The 26,761-nt window shown below is 49.4% G+C and overlaps 1 protein-coding gene across 2 annotated transcripts in view; it reads left to right on the top strand.

Annotated features, from left to right (window-relative positions):
• Positions 1 to 2,929: 2,929 nt before the first annotated feature.
• Positions 2,930 to 26,761, top strand: part of ZC3H7B (zinc finger CCCH-type containing 7B) — a 55,804-nt gene continuing 31,972 nt past the window's right edge. The window contains exon 1 of one of the 2 annotated variants that reach the window (XM_053582453.1): positions 2,930 to 3,195. Coding sequence is in view for 1 of the 2 variants with exons in the window: in XM_053582452.1 (XP_053438427.1) it covers positions 3,065 to 3,076 (12 nt within the window). In the remaining variant the exon portion in view is untranslated. The remainder of the gene's footprint in view (positions 3,196 to 26,761) is intronic. The other variant, XM_053582452.1, reaches the window with a different exon arrangement.

The raw sequence follows: 26,761 nt of genomic DNA, 5'->3' as shown, positions 1-26,761 counted from the left end.
GCCACAACGCCCAGCTATTTTTTTGTTGCAGTTTGGCAGGGGCTGGGTTTGAATCCGCCACCCTTGGCATATGGGGCCGGTGCCCTACTCACTGAGCCACAGGCGCCGCCCATTCTGGCAGACTCTGCTTTAAAAAAAAAAAAAAAAAGTGGGCGGCGCCTGTGGCTCAGTGAGTAGGGCGCCGGCCCCATATGCCGAGGGTGGCGGGTTCGGACCCAGCCCCGGCCAAACTGCAACAACAACAACAACAACAACAACAAAAAAATAGCCGGGCGTTGTGGCGGGCGCCTGTAGTCCCAGCTGCTCGGGAGGCTGAGGCAAGAGAATCGCGTAAGCCCAGGAGTTGGAGGTTGCTGTGAGCCGTGTGACGCCACGGCACTCTACCCGAGGGCGGTACAGTGAGACTCTGTCTCTACAAAAAAAAAAAAAAAAAAAAAAAGTTAGGAACTGATATTTTTTAATCCCTCACAGCATGTCTTATAGATGTTTCATTGTAACCCTTGAAACAAAGTTTCCATTGACTCAGTGTTCTTATCCTTATTTAACAAATGAGGAAATTGATACTGCAAGAGTACCCAGGGTCACATAGCCACCAAGTGGCAGGACTGGGGACCTTGGTCTTCCTAATGTCACCTCAGTGACAGATGCCTCACACCCTCCGGCTCCCCTAAATTGTCAGGCTCGGTATGTATGGGCATTTGGCCCACTAGCCAACCCTAGGGGACCCAGGGGTTGATTTCCCACTGAACATCAGTGATGTCTGAGGGCCACTGGAGTGTGCTTCCGTAGCTGGACATAAGCGTCCATCTTCTTCATGCCAGAGGCTGTCTCTGTTGATCTCAGAGAAGTGAAGAGGGAGGAGACACCCACAGCAGGAAGAGTTTGAGAACTTCTGAAAGTGCAGGGGCATTTTTTTTCTCTTCCAAGTCTCCCGGAATGCAGAGATGATAGAAAGTGTAGGAGGCACATGGATGCTTTATTTATTTTACTTTTCTTTTGAGACAGTCTCACTTTGTCACCCTTGGTAGAGTGCCATATTGTCATAGCTCACAGCAGAACTTCCACCTTGGACAAGTTACTTAATTCTGAGCTTCAGTTTCCCATCTCAAAAATGGACATGAAAAACAAATCTTCATTATTGTGAAAATTAAATATGTAAACATGAAGCCAGGTCCTTCTCCCTCCTAGCACTTTTATTTATTTATTTATTTAGACAGAGTCTTACTTTGTCACCCTCGGTAGAGTGCTATGGCATCAGAGCTCACAGCAACCTCAAACTCTTGGGCTCAAGCGATCTTCTTGCTTCAGCCTCCAGAGTAGCTGGGACTACAGGCATCAGCCACAATGCCCAGCTATTTTTAGACAGAGGATCCCGCTCAGATTTAGGCTGGTCTTGAACCTGTAAGCTCGGGCTCCCACAGTGCTAGGATTACAGGTGTGAGCCACCCCTCCAGGCCGGTATCATAGTGTATTTAAATACTTAAAACTTCACTGTTGTATCTCCACCTTATAAGATTGTGTCTGTCACTAGTGTTTGTGGAAGAGATAAAATTTGTAAAGATAGGGCGGGGCCTGTGGCTCAGTCGGTAAGGCGCCGGCCTCATATACCGAGGGTGGCGGGTTCAAACCTGGCCTGGCTGAACTGCAAACCAAAAAATAGCTGGGCGTTGTGATGGGCGCCTGTAGTCCCAGCTACTAGAGAGGCTGAGGCAAGAGAATCGCTTCAGCCCAGGAGTTGGAGGTTGCTGTGAGCTGTGTGATGCCATGGCACTCTACTGAGGGTGATAAAGTGAGACTCTGTCTCTACAAAAAAAAAAAAAATTTGTAAAGATAAAATCTGGCATGCTCACAGGTGATCTGGAATAAACTAAATATACATACACAAATGTAAAATGAAATTTGAGAGAATTCTTAGGATTCCTCCAGGAATCAATGGGGCAGGTATCAGTAAGGTGGGATGAACAAACGGTATTTGTAATCAGGAGCTGTGGACGCAAACCCCCAGCCTGACCTTTACCAGCTCTGAGGCAGTGCTTAGGGCTGGTTCGTCTAGTTAATCCCCCTTTACCTAGTAGGTCTTATAAGTAGCCTCAAATCCTTTCTGGAAAGATCCCTGACAAAGATTGTTCCCTCGACTGAACTCTTCTTGGGATACCCTGAATTGGCCAATTGAGCCTAGACGTTTGGACTTCCCTGTTCATCTCTGCCTTGCCCAATTTTAGAATTGGTTTATCTAGAATTGCCCATCCTCCATATCTGATCATCAATATTTAAGCAGGTTCCTCATCCTCCAAGATTCCCCAGATGAGATCTGATGGCTCTGGCCTGGCTTCAGGGAGAATCTGTTTAGGTGTGTTCAGCCAGAATCTCCCCCACCCTCGCTGTAATTTTGTATCCACTAAAGCCCGCTTTGCTCCTTGCTATAAATTCCCAGGTGCCTATGCCGAATTCCAAGTTAAACCCAATCTCCCATACTGCAACACCCCATTGCAGTGATTTCCCCCCACCCCCATCGGTCTTGCTGTCTTTAACAAGCGTCATTGAGTAATTTTTCTTTAACATCTATACATAAAACTCCAGTCAAGGGAGATGCTGATTCCCCTCTGTGCCTCCAGTCTCATCTGGGAAAAGGGTTTAGGGGAGGCTTCCACCAGAGCACCTGGAAACCTGAGGGGTTTTTACACGGATGGGGAAGGGGGGAGGCTCTGGATTTGACCAGCCTCCGTTCAGAAATGGAGAGCCACCAAAAAAAAAAAAAAAAGCCCACTAAAAGAAGGACACTTTTAAGGATGATAAAGGTGAATTCCAGGCGTGAGCCTTCCACGGGGAAGGGGGCTCCCTCCTCCCCAGCCCTCCCCCCCAGGTGCGCAGCCCGCGCCGCCCACCCTGGGCGCGCCGAGGCGAGGGGAGCCGCGCTCTCTAGGACCCGAGGAGGCAGAGCTGCAGGGAGACTGAGCCTCCAGCGGGTGCTGCCGCGAGCGGCGGCCGAGGGGGCTGGAAATGAAAGTAAAGCGCTCCGGAGCCACATGGATGGAGCTGCCGGGGCGGCGGCGCCGGGAGCAGGATGCGGCCGCCCGTAATTAAATAGCATTTACTCTTATTATTACTACTAATAATAACGTAATCATACCTCTAGTCATAGCATACCATTTATCGGGCTCGGCGCAGGCCCGCGGGGAGCGCAGCCCGGCGGAGGTGAGTGCTTGGCGCGGCCCGAGCCCAGCTGGGGCAGAGGCCGGGCCACCACGTCCGGACCGCGGGCGCGCGAGGGCCCGGGGGGCCAGGGGCCCGGCCGGGAGGAGGCGCGGAGAACGTCGTCCAGGCCGGAGCCGCGCGCCAGGCCACCTGGAAAGTGGGTTTTAGCAGAAATAAAGAAAGAACCACCAATCCTCATTTCCTCCTTTGTGGGGATCCCTGTCCCCTTGCCCTGCCCCAAAGTTTCAAAGTTATCGTGAGGCCGGGGGCACCTGCCCCTGGGCAGATCTGGCCGCCCCTGCAGCCCCAGGATGCGTCCTGGAATTTTCTATGGGGGCTCTCTCCTCGGGGTCCGGAGCTTTCAGGGTGCGCGGATGCTTTCCCGATCCCCGCTCAGGGGGTCGGGGGTGCTAGCAGAGGCGTCGCTGCCAGCGTCTTCCTTCCTTTTGTGTTCGACTTGGCCCCGCAGCGCCCAGAGTTGGAGGGGCCGCGGCCGCCCGACGGACCGCTCCTGCCGGCTGCGGCAACCAAGCGAGCCCGGGGATCCGGGGCCTGCGGCCAGGCCCGGGGGGAGGGGACAGCAGGGAAGGGGGGCGCGGTCTGGGCCGGCTGGGCATGGGGGCGTTTCCGGTCCATGATCCGCCTCGGGGCGCCGAGGCCTGCAGGAGGCTCCCACCGTACTGGCAGCATGCAGGGGCTATGGGCAGGAGTTTAGGCACTGAGTGGGGGTGGTCACCGAGCCAGGGGTGGGGGCCCCAGGAGCCTCGTAGCCCCTCCTGTGGGGGCCTGGGAGTCCCCTCTGGGGCCTGGTCCCTCCTTTCCCCCCTTTCTCCCTTTAAACCGTCCAGTTCCGGTGTTTGTAGGGTGCTTCGTTTGGGGGGTCTTTCACAGAGACAAAACAGTTGTCCTGGGGGGGAAATTATGTACAAACATCACAGTGATAGAACCTGATGGCTGTGGTGCCTCCATGGCATTAAGAGGGAAGTCTGGAGAACAGGACTGGGTATGGGAGTCTGGGGGCTGGGCTGGAGTCGGGCTGCAGACTCACAGGAGAGTGATCCAGAATTCATTTCTTGGGTGGCTAGCTTTGGTTCCTAGACATATTGAACCCCAACTTCTTGCCATTTTTCTCAGTGCCTGCAGTTCATCCAGTCTGATGAAAATAGCAGAATGCAGATCCTTGAATTTTCACACAAATGAGATAATTATAGTACATTTAGCAACTGTGTTGGACACAGAATTCTAGCAGAGTCCTTAGTTCTACTACCAGACTCCCCCCACATACATACAGCCAGTTGGTACCCTCTGTGGTCCGTACTCTCTGGTCTTCCCTACATTCACCTCCCATTGATGTTGGGCTGCAAGCTGGAAATGATGCCACCGCTCAGTCGGAGCCGCGTTGAGAAGGTTCTTTACACTGGGAAGGAGAAACCTGTGTCTAGGAGGGGTGAGATCTGAGGATGGGAGAGAGACTTTGTGGTCCCTGAGCAGGGGCAGGTTTGTGTTCCACGGGTGCTGTGAGTGCTTGTTTAGGCTTCTTGTCTAGATTGGATGGTTAAGATAGTGGGTTTTGGTGGATTATCTGGGGGCTAAGAACCTCAGTAGGATGAGCCAATCTCTTGAGTCTTAGGTTTAGGAAAGTTGAGACATCAGTCGGTTTGGGTTTGAGCATCAGAAAGTAATAATCCCTTAAATAGCATTTTTGAGTTTCATACATGTTGGCTCATCTGTCCTCCATAGCAACTACGTCAGGTAGACATTTTTTGATCCTCATTGTTCAGAGAAGAAACCTGAGGCTCAGGGAAGCGAGTCAGTCACACAGCAGAGGCAGGCTTCCCACCCAGCATTCTGACTACAAGTCTTCACCCTTTCCCAGAGTCCTGGGCTGCCTTAGCAAGTTGATTTCTGAGCTTCTCCTGTGAGATGCTGTGGGGTAGGGTTAGGACTGTGTTTGTCACTTTTTGTTTGGCTGGAAAGAGAAAGTTAATGCTAGTAAACCAATGAGAGAAGAAGAAAATGCTCAATTCTGTGGTCAGAGCAGTGAGAGTGGAGAGAAAACAGTTCAGGGTACCCTGGCAAAATTAGGGAAAGCTTCCTTCAGGAAGTGGAATGGGAGCTTGAAGAAGAGAGAAGCTTGGGCAGTGTGGAGAGGAGAAAGTGGATTCCTGGGTTAGCCACAGCTGCGTCTGTGCTGGAGGTACGCTTACGTTCTCTCTCATTCTTACAGTAGCTCCATGAGGGGTGGGCATTGTTATTGCCAGCGTTGTTTTGTTTGTTTGTTTTTTGTTTTTTGTTTTTTTTTAGCCATAGAATCTCATTCTGTCACAGAGGCTAGAGTGCAGTGGTGTAATCATAACTCACTGCAGCCTCCCACTCTTGGGCTCAAGTGATCCTCTTGCCTAAGGCTCCCAAGTAGCTAGGACTACAGATACTTACACCCAGCTAAATAAACTAATTTCTTTTCTTTTCTTTTTGTTTTGAGCCAGTTGCCCTGGGTAGAGTACCGTGGTGTCATCATAGCTCACAGCAACCTCAAACTCTTACGGTCCAGTGATCCTCCTGCCTCAGGCTCCTAAATAGCTGGGACTACAGGCGCTGCCATAATGCCTGGCTAGTTTTTCTATTTTTAGTAAAGATAGGGTCTCATTCTTACTCAGGCTGGTCTTGAACTCCTGAGCTCAAGGGATCCTCCCACCTCAGCTTCCCAGAGTGCTAGGATTATAGGTGTGAGCCACCATGCCCAGTCTACAAGTGCTTTTTCCAGATGAGCTTTTTTTTGAAACAGAGTCTCATTATGTTACCCTCAGTAGAGTGCTGTGGCATCACAGCTAAGAGCAACCTCAAACTCTTGGGCTTAAGCAATTCTCTTGCCTCAGCCTCCCAAGTAGCTGGGACTACAGGTGCCCGCCACATTGCCTGGTTATTATTATTTTATTTTATTTTTTTTTGTAGAGACAGAGTCTCACTGTACTGCCCTCAGGTAGAGTGCCATGATGTCACACGGCTCACAGCAACCTCTAACTCCTGGGCTTACGCGATTCTCTTGCCTCAGCCTCCCGAGCAGCTGGGACTGCAGGCGCCCGCCACAACGCCCGGCTATTTTTTTGTTGCAGTTTGGTGGGGGCTGGGTTTGAACCCACCACCCTCGGCATATGGGGCCGGCGCTTTACTCCTTTGAGCCACAGGCACTGCCCTTTATTAATTCTTATAACAGCCCTTGAGAGACACTGTAATTATCCCCATTTTACAGATGAAGAAACTGCACAGAGAGGTTCAGTGACAGTGTGCAAGGGGCAGCACCACAAAGCATGTGCAGGCATCTGGCTGTGGAGTTGGTTCCTGTGGACCTGGGAAGGGAGAGTGGAGACTGCAGGGCCCTTGGGGCAGACCTGAGGTCATTCAGACAGGAGCTGGAGATGTCCTCTGAGAAAGGCTGTAGCCTGAAGCTAGAGGCTAGGCCTGGGCTGATGAAGTGACTACTATGTGTCAACTCCTGGGAGCCCACACACAAGCTGCATTCTTTCATCACATTTAATGGCCCATAGAAAATGGGCTTGTTTTCCTTTCTCTGTCAGCACCAGCTACAGACTCCTTTCCAACTTATTTATTCCCCTAGGGAGTCAGGAAGGTGTCGCTTTTTCCCCATCAAGCTGTGGGAGGGACAGTGGCACCCTGCAGTCAGCACCCAGCTTCTCTCCACTTCAGAAACATCTCGTCAACTTTGATTCAGCAGCAGTTCCTGAGCCTCATATTAGAGGCTGAGACATGAGCTTGACGATCATGGCGGTAACAAGACAGCAGCCACCATGTATGTAATGCATACATATTCAAGCATGCATATTCAAGCACTGTGCTTGGCCCTTTCTGTTTTTTTGTTTTTTGGTTTTTGCAATTTTTGGCTGGGGCCGGGTTTTTTTTTTGTTTTTGTAGAGACAGAGTCTCACTTTATGGCCCTCGGTAGAGTGTCGTGGCCTCACACAGCTCACAGCAACCTCCAACTTCTGGGTTCAAGCGATTCTCCTGCCTCAGCCTCCCTTTTTTTTTTTTTTAATTAAATCCATTTGACATATTTTCATCACACTGGTTAACATAGCCTTCCTGGCATTTTCCTAGGGGGGCCGGGTTTGAACCCCCCACCTTCGTTATGTGGGGCTGGCACAGGTGCCGCCCTCTGTGTTTTCTCTTATTAAATTTGCTTAACTCCTTGAGGCAGGAACAGTTATTAGCAGCCCCATTTTGCAGATGAGGAGACTGAGGCTCAGAGAGATTAAGTAGCACATCCAAGGTCACACAGCTGTGGTAGATGAGGAAGTCAGATAGACCCAGACCCATTGAACTCCAGAGTTTGAGGTCTTAGCTGCCATGCAGGAGAGTGTTTATGTGATGTCCAGTTTCCTTGAAAGAAAAAAAAGAAAAAGACGGGTGGTGCCTGTGGCTCAAGGAGTAGGGTGCCAGCCCCACATGCTGGAGGTGGTGGGTTCCAACCCAGCCTCAGCCAAAAACTGAAAAAAAAAAAAAAAAAGAAAAAGAAAAAGACTGAGGAGTCACCCACTCTCTGATTTTTTCTACCCAGCGCACACCGTCACCCAGAAGAGCAACAAAGTTAGATTCCCTGAGACCAAGAGCCATGTCGTATGGTGGGCTTGTGTGTCTGAAGTGCTGCTGTCAGCCAATAGTCATTCATCAAGCACTTCCTGTGAGGGCTGCAGACAGGGTCAGGGCTACTGCCTTTCTGGGGCCTTCAGGGTCACCCTGGGTCCTTATGCTCTTGTTCTCTGGAGCACTCCATGTCATGCCCTGTCCCTCTGCAGGCAGAAGAACATAGGGCAGGGAACCCAATGTTGTTGGGCTGTTTCATTCCCAACTCCAGTGCATGCCTGCTGCAAGATCTGGGCACATTTTGTCTTTCTTGGCCTCAGTCTCCTTTTCTGTGAAATGATCCTACCTGATGCAGTTGAATCTGCCTCACAGGTAGTGGTTGTCATGAGCTTTTAATAACCTCCAGTATGTTCCTGAATCTCCTCTGCGATCTAACTTGATCCAGGCCTGGACCACTGCAGTAGCCTCTTAACTAATCTCCTAGTGCCTTCTCTTATCATCCATCCTCCCTGCAGTGGCCAGAGGGATCTTCTTGAAATGTAAATAAGATCCCACCACTCTTCACACTTCTGCTGAAAACCCTCCAGTAGTTTCTTTTTCTTTTTCTTTCTTTCTTTTTTTTTTTTTTTGTTTGTTTTTGAGATAGAGTCAAGCTGTTGCCCTGGGTAGAGTGCTGTGGCATCACAGCTCACAGCAACCTCCAACTCCTGGGCTCAAGGGATTCTCCTCCCTCCACCTCCCAAGTAGCTGGGACTACAGGCGCCTGCCACAACGCCCAGCTGTTTTTTGGTTGCAGCCGTCGTTGTTTGGCAGGCCTGGGCTGGATTCGAACCTGCCAGCTCAGGTGTATGTGGCTGGCACCTTAGCCGCTTGAGCCACAGGTGCCAAGCCCTCCAGTAGTTTCTTGACTTGCACAGGACACATCCCGGCTCTCCAGCATGGCCTGTGTGCAGCTCTCTGGCGGCCCCACCTGCCCCTCACGCCTTGCCACCTACGCGGCTCACCCTGGTTCAGGCACTCTGTATGTTCCTTGAAGGTTCTTGGTGTGTTCCCACTTCAGGGCTAATGCCCTTGCCCTGTCTGCTGCTGCGTAGGTTCACTCTTACCCACCTCCCATCCTCCATGGCTGGCTCCTTATCTCTCTTACATGTCACCTAAAGGCCTTCCCTGAGCTCCCAGTCCACCTCCATCTCTCCCTGCCAGTTTCCTGTTTCAGTCTCCTTGAACTCTTATCTCTGGCTTTGCCTTGTGCACCTAACACTGACCTGTTTATGTCTCTTCCTACCCTTGGCTGACAAGCTCCACAGGGCAGGGACTTTATTAACTGTGCTCCCCAGCACCTGGCAGAGCCCCTTGCACGTGACGGGGCATCACAGTTATTTGTTAAACAAATGAGTAACAGCAGGTTACCCATAGAACAGCCCTTGCCCAACAGCCCAGGCCAAGATGGAAACTGCAAAGAAATTGGTGTTGACAGATGGAAACTTCCAGGATAATTTCGTAAGTTGTATGTGCACTACAACACCTGGTTCAGCAAATACACGAATTTCTGAGCTCCTCCCAGGGAGGTACGCTCTGTAAACTGGCATAATAGTCTTGCCAGATGGGTATTGTCAGCTCTATCTTGCAAATGACAAAACTGAGGCTCAGGAAGGTGCCCTGAAAGCCAGTGTGGGATAGTGCTGGGATCTGGACCCAGGGCTAGTGGACTGCACAGCCTAGAGCCAGCTGTTCCCGTGCTGTGGAGCTCCAGTCTTCCTTCTGGTCTTCACCAGGCATCAGAGCATGCAGAGTGGCCCTTGCAACTCTCTTGGTGGCCTGGTGGTGCCCCTGTGGGCAGGAACAGGGACTAATCAACTGTTTAAAAGAAAGAGTGAGGCTCAGAGCCTGTGGCTCAAGTGGCTAAGGTGCCAGCCACCTACACCTGAGCTGGCGGGTTTGAATCCAGCCTGGGCCTGCCAAACTGGCTGCAACAAAAAATAGCTGGGCCTTGTGGCGGGCGCCTGTATTCCCGCTACTTGGGAGGCAGAGGCAGGAGAATCAATTGAGCACAGGAGTTGGAGGTTGCTGTGAGCTGTGATGCTGGCACTCTATCCAGGGTGACAGCTTGAAGCTGTGTCTCAAAAAGAAAGAGTGAGCAGGCCAAGTGTGGTGGCTCACGCCTGTAATCCTAGCACTCTGGGAAGCTGAGGAAGGTGGATCCGATGGATTGCCTGAGCTTATGAGCTCGAGATAGCCTGAGCAAGAGCGAGACCCCCATCTCAACTAAAATAGAAAGACTAGCCAGGCATTGTGGCAGGTGCCTATAGTCCCAGCTGACACAAGAGGATTGCTTGAGCCCAAGAGTTTGAGGTTGCTGTGAGATGTGATGCCATGGCACTATACTGAGGGCGACAAAGTGAGACTCTGTCTCAGAAAAAAAAAAAAGCAAAAGCCCTTTATAACCAGAATGCTACAGGAGGGAGGGAGATTATGCTTTGTGGCTGACTCTTAATTTGGCTTATGGAAGGGGGAGGAGGGGAGTCCTGGAGAAGTTGCTTGAACTTTAGTCTCTGTTCAAGGTAGCCCGTTGAAGAGCAAGCAAGCCGCAGGTCACTGAGACCTGTGGGCACTCCACATTCATTCCTGGAGCCTGGGACAGTGCCAGGAGCTCCAGCATTTTTCTTTTTTTTTTTTTTTTTGTAGAGACAGAGTTTCACTTTACTGCCCTCAGTAGAGTGCCGTGGCGTCACACAGCTCACAGCAACCTCCAGCTCTTGGGCTTACGCGATTCTCTTGCCTCAGCCTCCCGAGCAGCTGGGACTACAGGCACCCGCCACAACGCCTGGCTATTTTTTTGTTGCAGTTTGGCCGGGGCCGGGTTTGAACCCGCCACCCTCGGTATATGGGGCCGGCGCCCTACTCACTGAGCCACAGGCGCCACCCCAGCTCCAGCATTTTTCAATAGCAGCAGGGCAGACTTGGGCAAGTCACCCATCTCCTCTGTGGGAAAATGGGTAATAAACACCTACCTCTTAGAGATTTTTTTTTTTTTTTTTTGAGACAGATCCTCAAGCTGTCGCCTTGGGTAGAGTGCCGTGGCCTCACACTGCTCACAGCAACCTCCAACTCCTGGGCTTAAGCGATTCTCTTGCCTCAACCTCCCAAGTAGCTGGGACTCCAGGCGCCTGCTACAATGCCTGTGTATTTGCTGAACCAGGTGTTGTGGTGCACATACTACCATTTTTTGGTTGCAGTTGTCATTGTTATTTGGCGGGCCCGGGCTGGATTCGAACCCGGCTCAGGTGTATGTGGCTGGCGCCTTAGCCGCTTGAGCCACAGGCGCTGAGCCTCTTAGAGATTTTTTTTTTTTTAGGATATAAAGTATGAGTTTATTTTATGTTAGAGAGAAGAGAGTGGGGGGAAGAGATGAGAAAGAGAGAGAATAGAGCAGAGAGCAGGGAGTGGGGGGGACATGCCTGGGGGAGAGAAGGGGAGTGAGAGAATGGCACAGGATCCCAAAGAAAGAAAGGAAGATAGCTGGGCGTTGTGGCGGGCGCCTGTAGTCCCAGCTACTCGGGAGGCAAGAGAATCGCTTAAGCCCAGGAGTTGGAGGTTGCTGTGAGCTGTGTGAGGCCACGGCACTCTACCGAGGGCCATAAAGTGAGACTCTGTCTCTACAAAAAAAAAAAAAAGAAAGAAAGGAAGAAGGCCAGCCTTCTTTGAGATTATTGTGGGGATAAGTACTTAGAACAGGGCTTTTATTTATTTATTTTATTTTTTTTTATTTTTTTTTTTGTAGTTTTTGGCCGGGGCTGGGTTTGAACCCGCCACCTCCGGCATATGGGACCAGCGCCCTGCCCCTTTGAGCCACAGGCGCTGCCCTAGAACAGGGTTTTTAAATCTTCTCAGACCTGTCATGAATGGTGTCCTTAAATGTGGAAAGTGAAATACACAGGATTATAAAGGAAACCATTCTCTTAAACTATAGCTCCTTTATGAATTTACTAAAAAGCAAGATCTAGCAGCACGTTTAATGTAACTATTGGAATTTTGAAGTTGCGATGAGCATGAACATTTCATTATGTCTTCAGTAACTGAGATGTGATGGGAAGATTCTAGTGCTGGCAGTATATTGCTTACATTCATAATTGGAGGGAATGCTAAATATCAGGTAGGGATTAGTGAAAACCAGGTTGTAAGTGTTTCTCTGTCCAAGTTCATGGCCCCTGAAATCTCTCTATTTAGAAATCCCTGCCAGGGTGGCACCTGTGGCTCAGTGAGTAGGGCGCCGGCCCCATATACCGAGGGTGGCGGGTTCAAACCCAGCCCCGGCTGAACTGCAACCAAAAAATAGCTGGGTGATGTGGCGGGCGCCTATAATCCCAGCAGCTCGGGAGGCTGAGGCAGGAGAATCGCGGAAGCCCAGGAGCTAGAGGTTGCTGTGAGTCCTGTGACATCATGGCACTCTACTGAAGGCGGTACAGTGAGACTCTGTCTCTACAAAAAAAAAAAGAAATCCCTGCCATAAGAGGTACTGACGTGCTGCAGGTAATCCCCAGAAGTGGCACATGACCCTTCTCTGACCTCCGTAGGGCAGAGGAGTCTCAGGATAGGCAGATGTGCTGCGTAAGGACTGTGGGGAAGGGATGGATGCAGGTCAGGAATGCTGAGTGCTAGGGTCAGGGTCAGCAAAATTAGACCTTCCCTGGTCTCTCTGAGTAAGCCATTGAGGGCCTGGTGAATCAGGAGAGGTGCCAGGTGTCTTTAGAGGTGACGTAACCTCAGTGTTTATGAAGTGTGTCATGTGTCTGCAGTCTGAACTGACTGCTGCTCTTTAATTAAATCTGGGGCAAGTGAGTGCCAAGTGAGTGGGGTGAGGCTGGAGGCAGCCTGGTACAGAGGGTGGGGAGCACTGTTGGGTTGGGAGGTGACAATGTGAACTCCAGAGGCCAACTGCCAGGTGAGATTGCAGCTCTATCACTAATTAACTGTGTAACTTTGGCAGATTTCTTCACCTCTTTGTGTCTTAATTTCCTCATCTGTAAAATGGGGGTATATTAGTACTGTCTTATGAGATGTTGTAAGGAGTACTGAAAACTTTCAGAGCAGTATCTGGTAATTGAAGTATCACTATCTTCACTGTTACTCTAGGATTCATGAGCTCTGTCTATTCAGCATAGATTTCCTAAGCACTGTTTCTCTGAGCTGCTCAGATCTGAATCAGATACAGCTATGCATGGTGGTGAATAGGTGTTGTCTCAGCTACTCGGGAGGCTGAGGCAGGAGGACTGCTTGAGCCTGGGAGTTCAAGGCCAACCTGGGCAACCTAGCACCTAGCCAGACCTTGTCTCAGGAAATAAAGAAAAACTAGAATTAGAAAGACTAGAATACAGAAAAACATTTTCTGTCTTCAAGAAGCTTATTGTTTAGGGAGAGGTGAGACAGATACACACAATTTCAATTAGCTAGTAGAAGTGCAATGGTTGTGGTTAGCTTAAGGTGCTATGTGAGGGGTGGGTCAGGAAAGAAAGCTTCCTGATGGAGGAGGCGCTTGAGCTGCATTAAAGGAGCAGCAGGGCCAGCGCCGTGGCTCAGGCCTGTAATCCTAGCATTCTGGGAGGCTGAGGTGGGAGGATCACTTAAGGCAGGTGTCCTCAAACTTTTTAAACAGGGGACCAATTCACTGTCCCTCAGACCGTTGGAGGGCCGGACTATAGTTTAAACAAAAAAACTATGAACAAATTCGGATGCACACTGCACATATCTTATTTTGAAGTAAAAAACAAAACGGGAACAGAAACAATTCACACCACTTCATGTGGCCCGCGGGCCGGAGTTTGAGGACGCCTGGCTTAAGGCCTGTAGTTGAGCCTGAGCAACATAGTGAGACCCCATCTCTACAATAAACAGAAAAACTTAGCCAAGCATGGTAGCCCTCGCCTGTAGTCCCAGCTACTCAGGAGGCTAAGAGGCTAAGGAAGAATTGCTTGAGTGAGGTTTCAGTGAGCTTTGACGATGCCACTGCAGTCCAGCCTGGATGACAAAGCAGGACTCTGTCCCAAAACTCAAAAAACAAGCACACAAACAAACAACCTCCCTCCCCCCCAAAAAAACCCCACAAAACAAAACAAAAGGTGCAGTGGGCATTAGCCAGGGTGGGAAGCACTGGGCCGGGAGGATGTCTTACAAAGAGCAGGCAGTTTGGGTGGGAAGTCAGATGGTCATGGAGTGTAACATTCCAGGCTGGGCCAGGGGCAGAAGGGAAGGCCAGGCTTGCCCTACAGCATTGCGTGCAAGAGGATGAGAAGCTTGAACTTTGTTCTTCTGCTGTTAGTGTTGTCATGGAAAGTTGTTTGTTTTTTAACTTTTTGTTCAAAAGAAGTTGCAAAAATAGTACAAAGAATTCTCTTCACCTGGCTTTCCCTAATGGTGACATCTTACAGAGCTGGAGTACATTATCAAAACTAGAATTTGGCATTGGTACATAGCTGCATTATAGAGCTTATTCAGTTTTCACCCTTTTTTGGAGCCTTTTTTTTTTTTTTTTTGAGACAGTCTCACTCTGTTGCCCTGGATAGATTGCCGTGGCATCATCACAGCTCACAGCAACCTCCAACTCCTGGGCTCAATTGATTGTCTTGCCTCAGCCTCCTGAGTAACTGGGACTATAGGCGCCCACAATGCCCAGCTGTTTTTTCTATTTTTAGTAGAGATGGGGTCTCGCTTTTGCTTAGGCTGATTTCAAAGTCCTGAGTTCAAGGGATTCACCTGCTTTGGCTTCCCAGAGTGCTAGGGTTACAGGTGTGAGCCACTGTGCCCAGCCCCCCCCCCTTTTTTTTTTTTGAGACAGAGCCTCAACCTGTCACCCTGGGTAGAGTGCTGTGGCATCACAGCTCACAGCAACCTCCAACTCCTGGGCTCAATCGATTCTCCTGCCTCTGCCTCCCAAGTAGCTGGGACTACAGGTGTCCACCACAATGCCTGGCTATTTTTTGGCTGCAGCCATCATTGTTGTTTGGCGGGTCCAAGCTGGATTCGAACTAGCTCAGGAGTATGTGGCTGGCACCTTAGCCATTTGAGCCACAGGTGCTGAGCCTTTTTTTTTTTTTTTTAGATGCATTCATTTGTGTGTGTGTGTGCATGTGCGCATGTGTACACTTACTTAGAAGGGTTTGAGCTGGGGATAACATTGTGTCAGACCTAAGTAATAGTGTTAGACAGATATGCCTGATCACTGAACAGGAGCAGATTGTAGGGAGCTCATTGAAAACTATTTGCAAGAGATGATGAGGGCTTAGGAAATAGCTGTGCTTGTGGAGAGGATAGGAAGGGATGCAGGTGGAGGAATATTTAGGAGGTGAATGTGTAAGGAACTGAGGACTGGTTGAGAAGAGGACAACAGTCAGAGTTAAGGATGGAGTTAAGGAAGAATGGAGGAGGAGCAGGATTAGAGGAGAAGATGTTGAGTTGAGTTCAGAATGTGATCAATTAGAGGAACACCTAACTCAGCTGGCATGGCCACCAGGTATGACTTTCGGGACACAGAAGCATCCAAGCTGGGTGTTAAAAGATGAGATGGAGGTGGCTAGGTACACTTTTCTTTTCCTTCTAGGTATGGGAGAGGGCATTTCAGGTAGAGGCCCCAGAATAGGAAGGGCATGGAGGTCATAGTCTGAATGTTGGACATCCAGGTACCAATACCCAGAAGGTAAGAGATAAGAGTCTGAAATAGTGGGGAGGGGGTGAGCTGGTGGGAGGAATAGATTTGTGAGTTATCAACATGACTCATGTGATCATGAAATGCAGGAGCTCATCTGGGGACAGTGTGTAGAGTGAGGACAGTGGAAGCACTATCCCTTAAATGGAAGCTTGGGACTGTTGGCCTTCAGACCTGAGCAGAGGAAGAAGAGCCCCTAACAGAGACGGAGCAAGAATGATCAGAGAGGTGTGAGGAAGACCCAAGGGTGCAGCCTTGTAGGAGCCAGAAAGTGGCAGGTGCAGCTGAAAGTCCAGGAAGAGGCGAGTAAAAACTGTTCCTCTCCTAGGATCAGCAACTAGGAGGTTGCTGGTATTGGGAAGGACCCTTGACCAGCACCACGCAGTGGATGGTTGCTTTGACTTAGGCAGTTAAGTAAAAGGTAAGGATGTGGAGACAGTGTAGACAACTCTTTGGTGAAGTGTTACCAAGAAAGGGAAGAGAGGTTGTGCATTAGTCAGAAGGCGATTCCGGATCAGGGGAGGGCATCATTTGGGGAGTGGGGAAGACTTGAGCATGATAATAGACTGAGGGGTCTTGGAGCTGGGTCTGATCATTTAATGGCAGGCAGCAAAGGTGAGGGTGATGTGCATGGGCTTTGGGTTCAAGCTGCCAGGGTTTGAATCCCAGCTCCACCATGTAGCAGCTCTGTGACTCTGGGCTGAGTCATTTAACTTCCTGTGTCTCTGATTCTTCATCTGCAAAATGGGGATGATAATAATTCTCTATCTCTTAGGGTTGTTGCTGAGCATTAAGGAATTATGTGTAAAGCGGTGACAGCCCCTGGCACATGGCAACCACTCACCAATTGTTAATATTACTGTCTGATTGGCGGCGCCTGTGGCTCAGTGAGTAGGGCGCCGGCCCCATATGCTGAGGGTGGTGGGTTCAAACCCAGACCCGACCAAAACTGCAACAAAAAAATAGCTGGGCGTTGTGGCAGGCGCCTGTAGTCCCAGCTACTCGGGAGGCTGAGGCAAGAGAATCGTGTAAGCCCAAGAGTTGGGGGTTGCTGTGAGCCGTGTGACGCTACGGCACTCTACCCGAGGGCGGTACAGTGAGACTCTGTCTCTACAAAAAAAAAAAAAAAAAAATATTACTGTCTGATTATTTGTTTCTCTCAGTGTCAGTTTCTCTCATTTGTTTAGTCAATATTCATTCTTATTCACAAAATGGCTAGGTTGGAAGAGCTGATATTTATTCATATGTTTTACCATTATTTACTGAACCTTTAAGCTCTGTGTCAAACAGAGGGCCAGGCAATGAGATCTTTTTTTTTTTTTTATAGAGACAGAGTCTCACTTTATGGCCCTCGGTAGAGTGCCGTGGCCTCACACAGCTCACAGCAACCTCCAACTCCTGGGCTTTAAGCGATTCTCTTGCCTCAGCCTCCCGAGTAGCTGGGACTACAGGCGCCTGCCACAATGCCCGGCTATTTTCTGGTTGGAGTTTGGCCGGGGCCGGGTTTGAACCCACCACCCTCGGTATATGGGGCCGGCGCCTTACCGACTGAGCCGCAGGCGCCACCCAGGCAATGAGATCTTGAAGAAGCTGACACAGTCCCTCCCCCGTCTGATGATGAGCTGAGTCTCTAGAATTCTGTCATCTTCAAGCCCTTCCCCAAACTGGAAAAAACAACACGTTTCCATCATGCCTCTCAAGTCAATGGTTGGCTTTCTTTCTCAGGAAGAACAGCCCATTGACATTTTGGCAAACCAAGAGCACTGGGTTCTAAATCATGCTCTCAGGCTACTGATTCCCATTTGGCCCCTGGCCTGCTTGGCTGGCTTCATCTCATTTTGTGTTTCAAATTACAAGAGTAACTTGCTCTGTGTAAAAAAATCCAAGTCATGCTGAGGAAAAGTGGAAAGGAAAGTGTTTGGTGCCTTGTTGCCCTTGGCAGATCCCAGACCCAGAGAAAGCCAGTTAAATTGGAGAATAGTCTTTCAAAGTCCTTTAATGTATAAACACACATCATGCACAAATAAGATTGTACAACACAACATGACCTGAAATCTGCGGCTTTTTTTGTTCCTCAGTCATGAGTGGAAGCATCTCCATGACAATACATGTAGATTCAATAGCTGCACTGTATTCTGGGGTTTGGATATGCTATAATTTAATTAAATAATTAAGTTAATCCTTTACTGGTGGATATTAAGGTTCCTTCTGGTTTTTCACTTACTCTTAAAAATAATACATTCCAGCCAGCCAGGCCGTGCTAGATACCACACCTGTAATCCTCTGGGAGGTCAAAAGGGGTGGCACTCTTAAGCTCAGGAGTTAAAAGACCAGCCTGAGCAAGAACAAGATCCCATCTCTACTAAAATAGAAAAATTAGCTGGATGTCATGGCTAGCTTCGTAGTTCCAGCTATTGGGGAGGCTAAGGAAGGAGGATCACGTGAGCCCAGGAGTTTGAGGTTACTGTGACCCATACTGACCCCAGGGCACTCTAGCTCGGGGAACAGAGCAAGGCACTGTCTCAAAAAAACCAAACATTCCTGTGGAAGTATAACTAAATACTTGTCCAAAGGTTTTTGTAGCTTAGATTTTTGGAAGTGAAAGTACATTTTACCAAGAAGGCTTCTGGCTGCCACTAACAGAATTCCTACCTCAATATGTTTATCTCACATAAAAAGTGAGGTGGGGCAGTTAATCTTAGGGGTCAGACTTGTCATTAAATATCTTTAGTCTTTCTGCTCTGCCATTCTGGGGTTGCTCATCTTCTTGTTGCCCCTGGACAGAGGCGGCAGAGAAATAGATTCCGTGTTCTATTTCAGTTTAATGGAGAAGAAGCTTTTCCCATAATCCCTTGGGTTGGCCCCTCCTTTTTCATTGGCTAGCACATCACGTGTTCTTTGCCTGAGCCAATCACTGCCAGGGAAAAGGACTGTTATGATTGGCTTAGCCCCATTAAGGTTCACCTGAGTGCCTGGGACTGGGACTGTACTGAGGCGGTGCCCGGCAGGTGGAGGGGAAGCTGGCCGCGGGGCAGGCTGCCCACAGGGTCTGCCGACCGTTGCCAAATTGCTTTGCAAAGAAGATTCGGGCCCACACTCAGCTTAGGATCGTGTTTGGGCGTGCCCACTTACCAACCTGATCAGCTAGGCTTTCTCATCTCAGCTCACGGGTGGGAAAATGGCGTCTTGTTTAATTTTTTTATTTTATTTTGAGACGGAGTCTCAAGCTGTCACCCTGGGTGGAGTGTTGCGGTGTCACAGCTCACAGCAACCTCTAACTCCTGGAATTAAGCGATTCTCTTGCCTCGGCCTCCCAAGTAGCTGAGACTACAGGCGCCCGCCACAACGCCTGGCTATTTTTTGGTTGTAGTTGTCATTGTTGTTTGGCAGGCCCAGGCTGGATTGGAACCTGCCAGCTCCGTGTATGTAGCTGGCTCCCTAGTCACTGAGCTACAGGCGCGGAGCCATGGCGTCTTGTTTTAACATGTTATGTGAGTTTGAGTATCTTTTCTTTTTTTCTTTTTTGAGACAGAGTCTCACTATGTCGTCCTTGGTAGAGTACTGTGATGTCACAGCTCACAGCAACCTCAAACTCTTGGGCTTAAGTGATTCACCTGCCTCAGCCTCCCAAGTAGCTCGGACTACAGGCGCCTGCCACAATGCCCAGCTATTTTTTTTTTTTTTGTAGTTGTCGTTGTTTAGCAGGCCCAGGTCAGGTTTGAACCTGCCAGCCCCACTGTATGTGGCCAGCGCCTTACCCACTGAGTTACGGGTGCTGAGCCTGAGTATCTTTTCTTAATGATTTATATTTTCTGTGAATTTCCTGCTTATATTCTTTGCCTATTTTTTTTTTTTTTTTGTAGAGACAGAGTCTCACCTGATCGCCCTCGGTAGAGTGCCGTGGCGTCATACAGCTCACAGCAACCTCCAAATCCTTGGGCTTAGGCGATTCTCTTGACTCAGCCTCCCAAGTAGCTGGGACTACAGGCGCCAGCCACAATGCCTGGCTATTCTTTGCCTATTTTTAAATCATTAAAATGATTAAAAATTAAATTAAATGCTTATCATGTACCAGACATCTCATTTAACCGTCACAACAACCCAATAAAGTAGGTATTATCCTTGTTTTAGACATAAGGAAAGGGAGCCACCAAGAAATTGAGCAACTTGTATGCAGTTGATAAGGAAGAGATTGTCTTGCCTTGGAACCCATATATGCACCTGGTTCCTTGTCACACATTCTGCTTACATATTGAGGGCATTGTTTGTTTATTTATTTATTTATTTTTTTTTGGTAGAGACAGAGTTTCACTTTATCATCCTTGGTAGAGTGCCGTGGCGTCACACAGCTCACAGCAACCTCCAACTCCTGGGCTTAGGCGATTCTCCTGCCTCAGCCTCCCGAGTAGCTGGGACTACAGGTGCCTGCCACAACGCCTGGCTATTTTTTTTTTTGTTGCAGTTTGGCTGGGGCCGGGTTTGAACCCGCCACCCTTGGTATATGGGGCCGGCGCCCTGCTCACTGAGCCACAGGCGCCACCCTGTTTATTTTTTTCTTTTCTTTCTTTTTCTTTTTCTTTTTCTTTTTGAGACAGTCTGAACCTGTTGCCCTGGGTAGAGTGCCGTGGCATCATAGGTCTCAGCAACCTCCAACTCCTGGGCTCAAGCAATCCTCTTGCCTCAGTTTTTCTATTTTTAGTGAGATAGGGTCTTGCTTTTGCTGAGGCTGGTCTCAAACTTGTGAGCTCAAGCAATCCACTCGCCTCCGCCTTCCAGAGTGCTAGGATTACAGGCATGAGCCACCATGCCCTGCCAGAATTGTTTCTCTTACTTCCTTATTTCATAGCTATATTTCTCAGAAGAGCCCATTTAAGGCAAGTCCAGTATGAACTTCGGAAATTTTGGCCAGGCACTGGGATCTTGGCCAGATCTTAGCCTCCGTTTCTTTCTTGGAGTTTTTTTTTTTGTAGAGATAGAGTCTCACTTTATTGCCCTTGGTAGAGTGCCATGGCATCACACAGCTCACAGCAACTTCCAACTCCTGGGCTTAGGCAATTCTCTTGCCTCAGCCTCCCTAGAAGCTGGGACTATAGGCACCTGCCACAACACCTGGCTATTTTTTTGTTGCAGCTTGGCTGGGGCTGGGTTTGAACCCGCTACCCTCAGTATGTGGGGCCAGCACCCTACCAACTGAGCCATAGGCACTGCCCGGCCAGAGATTTTTTTCTTAAAAAAAATAAATAAGTTGGGGCTCAGCCACTGTAGCTCAGCAGCTAGGGCGCTGGCCACATACACTGGGGCCTGCCAAAGAACAATGACAACTACTAGAGAAACAACAATAACAACAACAAAAAATAGCCAGGCATTGTGGCAGGCGCCTATAGTCCCAGCTACTTGGGAGGCTGAGGCAAGAGAATCGCTTAAGCCCAAGGGTCTGAAAGCTGTGATGCTGTGGCACTCTATCTGGGATGACATGATGAGACCCTCTCAAAAAAAAAAAAAAAAGTTGGGACATGGCCTGGTGGTGTATACCTATAATCCTACCACTTTGGGTGTCTGAGGTGGAAGGATGATTTGAGATCAGGAGTTTGGGACCAGCTTGGGCAAGACGGAGACGCCATTCCTACAAAAAAAATGGAAAAATTGGGCGGCGCCTGTGGCTCAGTTGGTAAGGCTCCAGCCCCATATACCGAGAGTGACGGGTTCAAACCCAGCCCCGGCCAAACTGCAACCAAAAAATAGCCGGGCGTTGTGGTGGGCGCCTGTAGTCCCAGCTGCTGGGGAGGCTGAGGCAAGAGAATCATTAAGCCCAGGAGTTGGAGGTTGCTGTGAGCTTTGTGAGGCCACGGCACTCTACCGAGGGCCATAAAATGAGACTCTGTCTCTACAAAAAAAAAAAAAAAAAAGAAAAAATTAGCTGAACCTGGTGGTGTGTGCCTATAGTCCCAGCTACTCAGGAGGCTGAAGCAGGAGTATTGCTTGAGCCCAAGAGTTCAAGGTTGCAGTGAACTAAGATGTCTCCGCACTTCAGCCTGGGGAACAGAGCAAGACCCTATCTCAAAACAACAAATGAAGAAAAATAAATAAAAAGAAAAACATGAGGTCCTGGAAGTTTGTTTGGCACACATGGGCCTTGCTCTTCCACTAAGTGCCTTCTCAGAGTCATGCTCAACACTCACCTTGAAGTTGTTCTTCTCACTTTCCTCTGTAGCTGAGAACAAATGACCTTTTAACCGCTGTATTAGTCTGCTTGGGCTGCCATACTGAAATGCTGTGGACTGGGTGGCTTAAGCAACAGAAATTTATTTTCTCACAGTTCTGGAGGCTGGAAGTCCTAGATCAAGGTGCTGACGGATTTGGTTTCTGGTGAGGGCTCTCTTTCTGGCTTACAGAACTCACTGTGTCCTTACATGGCCTTTGCTTGGTGTGTGCATGGGAGGAGAGAGAGAGAGAGATCTGGGGTCACTTACAAGGACAGTCGTCCTGTTGGATCAGGGCCCTATCCTCATGGCTCATTTAACCTTAATTACAGGTACCTCCTCCTCCTAGGCCCTATCTCTAATCCCTAATACTTAGGGATTAGTACTTCAGCATATGAATTTGGGGAGGACAAAAACATTCCACCCCTAGTCCCCTAAAATTCATGTCTTTGTCACATACAAAGCACATCCATTCCATCCCAACAGCCAAAGTGTCTTAAGGTCTGAAGTCCAATGTCTTACCAAATAACTAAATCAGATAGAGTGAAACTCAATACAGAATTCATCCTAAGGCAGAGAATTTCTTTTTATCTGTGAACCTGTGAAACCAGGCAAGTCATATGCTTCCAAAATGCAATGTTGGGATGGGCAAAAGATAGACATTGCCATTCCAAAAAGGAGAAATCAGTAAGAAGAAAGAGGTGACAGGTCCCAAGCAAGTCTAAAACCTTAGATTTTCTTTTTTTGTTAGAGACAAGAGTTTTACTTTGTCACCCTCAGTAGGGTGCTGTGGCGTCACAGCTCACAGCAACCTCCAGCTCTTGGGCTTAGGCGATTCTCTTGCCTCAGCCTCCCAAGTAGCTTGGACTACAGGTGCCTCGCTATTTTTTTGTTGCAGTTTGGCCGAGGCTGGGTTTGAACCCACCACCCTTGGTATATGGGGCCATTGCCCTACTCACTGAGCCACAGGTGCCGCCCACCATTAGATTTTGTTTTTTCCTTCAAAGACGAGGGTCTTGGGTGCCTCCACAGCTGGGGCTTTGCTTTCTTGGCACATTGTTGCTCAGGCTGTCTGATGTCCATCTCCCCTCTCCCTTTGAACTCAGGCTCCAGTTAGACTTGAGAAACTCCCCTAGCTGCTGCTGCTGCTGCTTTTTTTTTTCTGTCGTCCTGAGTGGAGTCCTGTGGCATCACAGCTCACAGCAACCTCAAACTCTTGGGCTCAAGCAATTCTCCTGCCCCAGCCTCCCAAGTAACTGGGACCACAGATGTTTGCTACAACGCCCGTCTATTTTTTTTGTTGCAGTTGTCATTGTTGTTTAGCTTGCCGGGGCTGGGTTCGAACACACCAGCCTTGGTGTATGTGGCTGGCACCCTACCCACTGAGCTACTGGCACTACTCCCCTAGCTTCTTGGGGTACTATTTTTTTGCACAACCCCTTTCTCCCCACAGCCTACTCCACTCCCACCGCATCAGCCATCAGCCTCCTGTACTTCCTCAAATCCGCTAACCAGGCACCTGCATTGAGACCTTTGTACTAGCTGTTACATCTGTTCGAAACAGTTTTTCATCAGATAGGCACATGGCTTGCTCCCTTGTGTCATATAGTTCTCTATTCTGATGTCAAGGTGGCCTTTCCTGGCTACAGTATCATTATAGCACCTGTCACTCTTCACAGCACCTATGGTTTTTTTCTTCCAGGTAATGTGCTCTGTACCTGCCTGGCCCTCTGTCCCGAGGGTGGCACTTCACAGGCGCCTAGTAGGTTGCTTTCTATGTCAGGGCATGGTCAGGCAAAGCCAGGCCCAGAGCCCTACTGGGTAGCTCTTGGGATGGTCTATGCCACCATCATCCTCAGCAGGGATCATCAGGAGCTGCCAGCAAAAGGCCCCATGATCAGAAGAGGTGAGCACGATACCTGGTGCATGGTGGGCACCCAGGAAACATGCATGTCCTTCATCTGCTGCTCCCAACTCTAGGGCTTTCTCCTTGTTATGGGCCAGGACCACCGGCCCACCCATCTGCAACCCTCGAGGAGGGGCAGCCCTGGGCTTCCCTATCTTCGTGGGTGTGCAAATTATAGGGTACCATGGGGAGTTGGGGTGTCCAAGCTGGGCCTCCTCCTACATCCTCTGGGCAGGCTTCTGGTTAGGAATGTCCTTCCCCTCCCAGTCTTTCCGAGAAATTTGCCATTCTCTTTCACTAGCAGCCCGAGGACCACCTCCTCCAGACCCTTCCCTGGCCACCCCTGTAAACCCAGCTCTTTGTCCTGTCCATCCCCAGCTGGCCTGCCCACAGCTGGCAGCTCCCATTGGCCCACCTGTCTCTTTCCTGTTGGACCATCAGTTGTCCAGGGGCAGGACTGGGCCTGAGCAAGCTATTCCTTCTGTGTCTGCCCCTACCTCCTGCACAGTGCCTAGTGCCAGGGAGGAAAGGCATCCGAGCTGAACAAAACCCTCCCCTTCCTTCTGTGTCTGTCTTTGCCCTTGGCACAGAGGAGACTTAATGCACCAGTTAGTTGGGGGAGCCAAAATCTTCTGGAAGGAAGGGGTGTGGTGGTTCCCTGTCTCCATCCTCTCCATTATTATAACCTGGGCTCTGCTACTAGGGGTCCCTCCCTCTGTGTCCTGGGCTCCAGTCAGACATGGGCCTCTGACTTGTTACTTTGTATTCCTGTGACTTTTAACAAAGTTTACTATAGCCCCTGTAATCCTAGTACTCTGGGAGGCTGAGGTGGGTGTATTGCCTGAGCCCATAGGTTTGAGACCAGACTCAGCCAGAAGGAGACCCCCATCTCTAAAAATAGGGCGTTAAGACTGAGCATGGGGCAGCACCTGTGGCTCAAAGGAGTAGGGCGCTGGTCCCATATGCTGGAGGTGGTGGGTTCAAACCCAGCCCTGGCCAAAAACTGTAAATAATAATAATAAATAAAAATAAAAAAAAGAAAAGAATTATGTCTAAAAAAAAAAAAAAAGACTGAGCATGGTGGCTCATGCCTGTGATCTAGGATAGCTACATTGGTGTTGTGGCAGGTGCCTGTAGTCCCAGCTACTTGGGAGGCTGAGGCAGGAAAATCGCTTAAGTCCAAGAGTTTGAGTTGCTGTGAGCTGTGACACCAAGGCAAAGTGAGACTCTATCTCAAAAACAAACAAACAAAAAGTCCCAACAAAGTTCTACTAATGGTAAAGAGGTGTCTTGGGGCCCAGGACATAAGGACATATGCGGCCCTGCCGGGCATTCCTTCTTTGTGGCAGACCTTGCCTTCTGTGTTTGCCTTCTTTTAACCATGCCGGGGCCCCAGGATCCTTCTCAACTCAGCTCTTGCCCTCAGGTCAGGCCCCACCAGCCTCTTCCAGCCTAGCAGTGTTGCTCGGTGAGATGAAATCTGTTTGCCAGCCCTGGTCTGGGCCTTTATACTCAGCACAGTGACTGTGGTGGTCCATATATACACCCAGAGACAGGAAATTGGGAGAAGCATATTTTCATGTAGGAACTTTCCTTCAAATCATACCACAAACATATCTGCCTTCTCTGGGAGTGGAAATGCAAGCTCAGGTGCCAGGGAAGGATGCCTTTGTGGAGAGAGAGGATCAGAGTCTCTGACCTGAAGTCATTTCTTTCAGGCATGGCTCCCACTTGCTGGCTACCGGCCTTGTGCCTTTCTGTACCTCGCTTTCCTTATCTCTCAAGTGTGGGTCCATCATGGCCCAGCCCCAGGGTCATCATTTGGCAACAGATGAAATGTGGAAGATGACAGAGGTTTTTGTAAATCATCACATGTAGACTGCCAGAAGACCTCCCCTCCCTGACACCAAGAAACCAACTCCTATTCATCCTTCAAAGCCCAATTTAAATGTTGTCCCCTTTGAGGAGCTTCCACTTTCTTTATGCCCATCCAGTCTATTTTTACTATAGGAATCTGGTTTAGATGGAGATTTTTTTTTTTTTTTGAGACAGAGCCTCAAGCTGTTGCCCCAGGTAGAGTGCCGTGGCATCACAGCTCACAGCAACCTTCAACTCCTGGGCTCAAGCGATTCTCCTGCCTCTGCCTCCCAAGTAGCTGGGACCACAGGCACCCGCCACAACGCCTGGCTATTTTTTGGTTGCAGCCATCCTTGTTGTTTGGTGGGCCCGGGCTGGATTCAAACCTGCCAGCTCAGGTGTATGTGGCTAGCGCCTTAGCCGCTTGAGCCACAGGCACTGAGCCGTTTAGATGGAGATGTTGTAATATCTGTCCATGTCCTGACCAGGTTGTAAGGCCTGGCTGGGGGTCAGAACCCTAGCTTTCCCATCTAGTGGGCATATAGCAAATGTCAAACTGAGTGTCCAGCATAGGAATTCTGATCTACTGATAGCCCCTGTTTGTTAAGCACATGATGTGTACCAGACCCTGAAATGAGTCCCTCCTGTGTTATTCCTGTCAGTGAGTACTATTTGTCCCTCCAAAGCAGGAGACTGTAACTCAGAGAGGTAGAGTAACTTGCTCAGAGTCACACAGCTCATCAGCTGAGGACATCCGAGAGGTAAATAAATGGTATAAGGAACACTTATTCCTTGGCATAGAACTGAGACTTCATAAGAACTGCTTTTCCAGGAAATAGTTAAGTCTGCTCAAGCTCCCGCGCTGAAGGACTGATGCAGAAATGCTTCTCTCTGGCCAGTTGCATGGTGGTTCATGCCTGTAATCCTAGCACTCTGGGAGGCTGAGACAGGTGGATCACTTGAGCTCAGGAGTTTGAGACCAGCCCCAGAAAGAAAGCTGACGAGCAGAGAAAAAATAGAAAAAAAGAAAGGCCTCAGAAAGGCAAGCTGATGAGTAGGAAGAAATAGGGGAAAAAAAAAAATACCTGGGTGTTGTACATGCTTGTAGTCCCAGCTACTAGGGAGGCTGAGGCAAGAGGATTGCTCAAGTCTAAAAGTTTGAGGTTGTTGTGAGCTACAGTGACACTATGGCACTCTAACCCAGGGTGACAGAGCGAGATTCTGTCTAAAAAAAAAAATAATAAAGAAATGGGCTTAGCACCCATAGCACAGTGGTTATAGCGCAGGGCACATGCACCGAAGCTG

Source organism: Nycticebus coucang, chromosome 3 (assembly GCF_027406575.1).
Source record: "Nycticebus coucang isolate mNycCou1 chromosome 3, mNycCou1.pri, whole genome shotgun sequence".
Taxonomy (NCBI): Eukaryota; Metazoa; Chordata; class Mammalia; order Primates; family Lorisidae; genus Nycticebus; species Nycticebus coucang.
The sequence above is the reverse complement of the archived record's forward strand: the minus strand, read 5'-3'. Positions and strand labels throughout refer to the sequence as shown.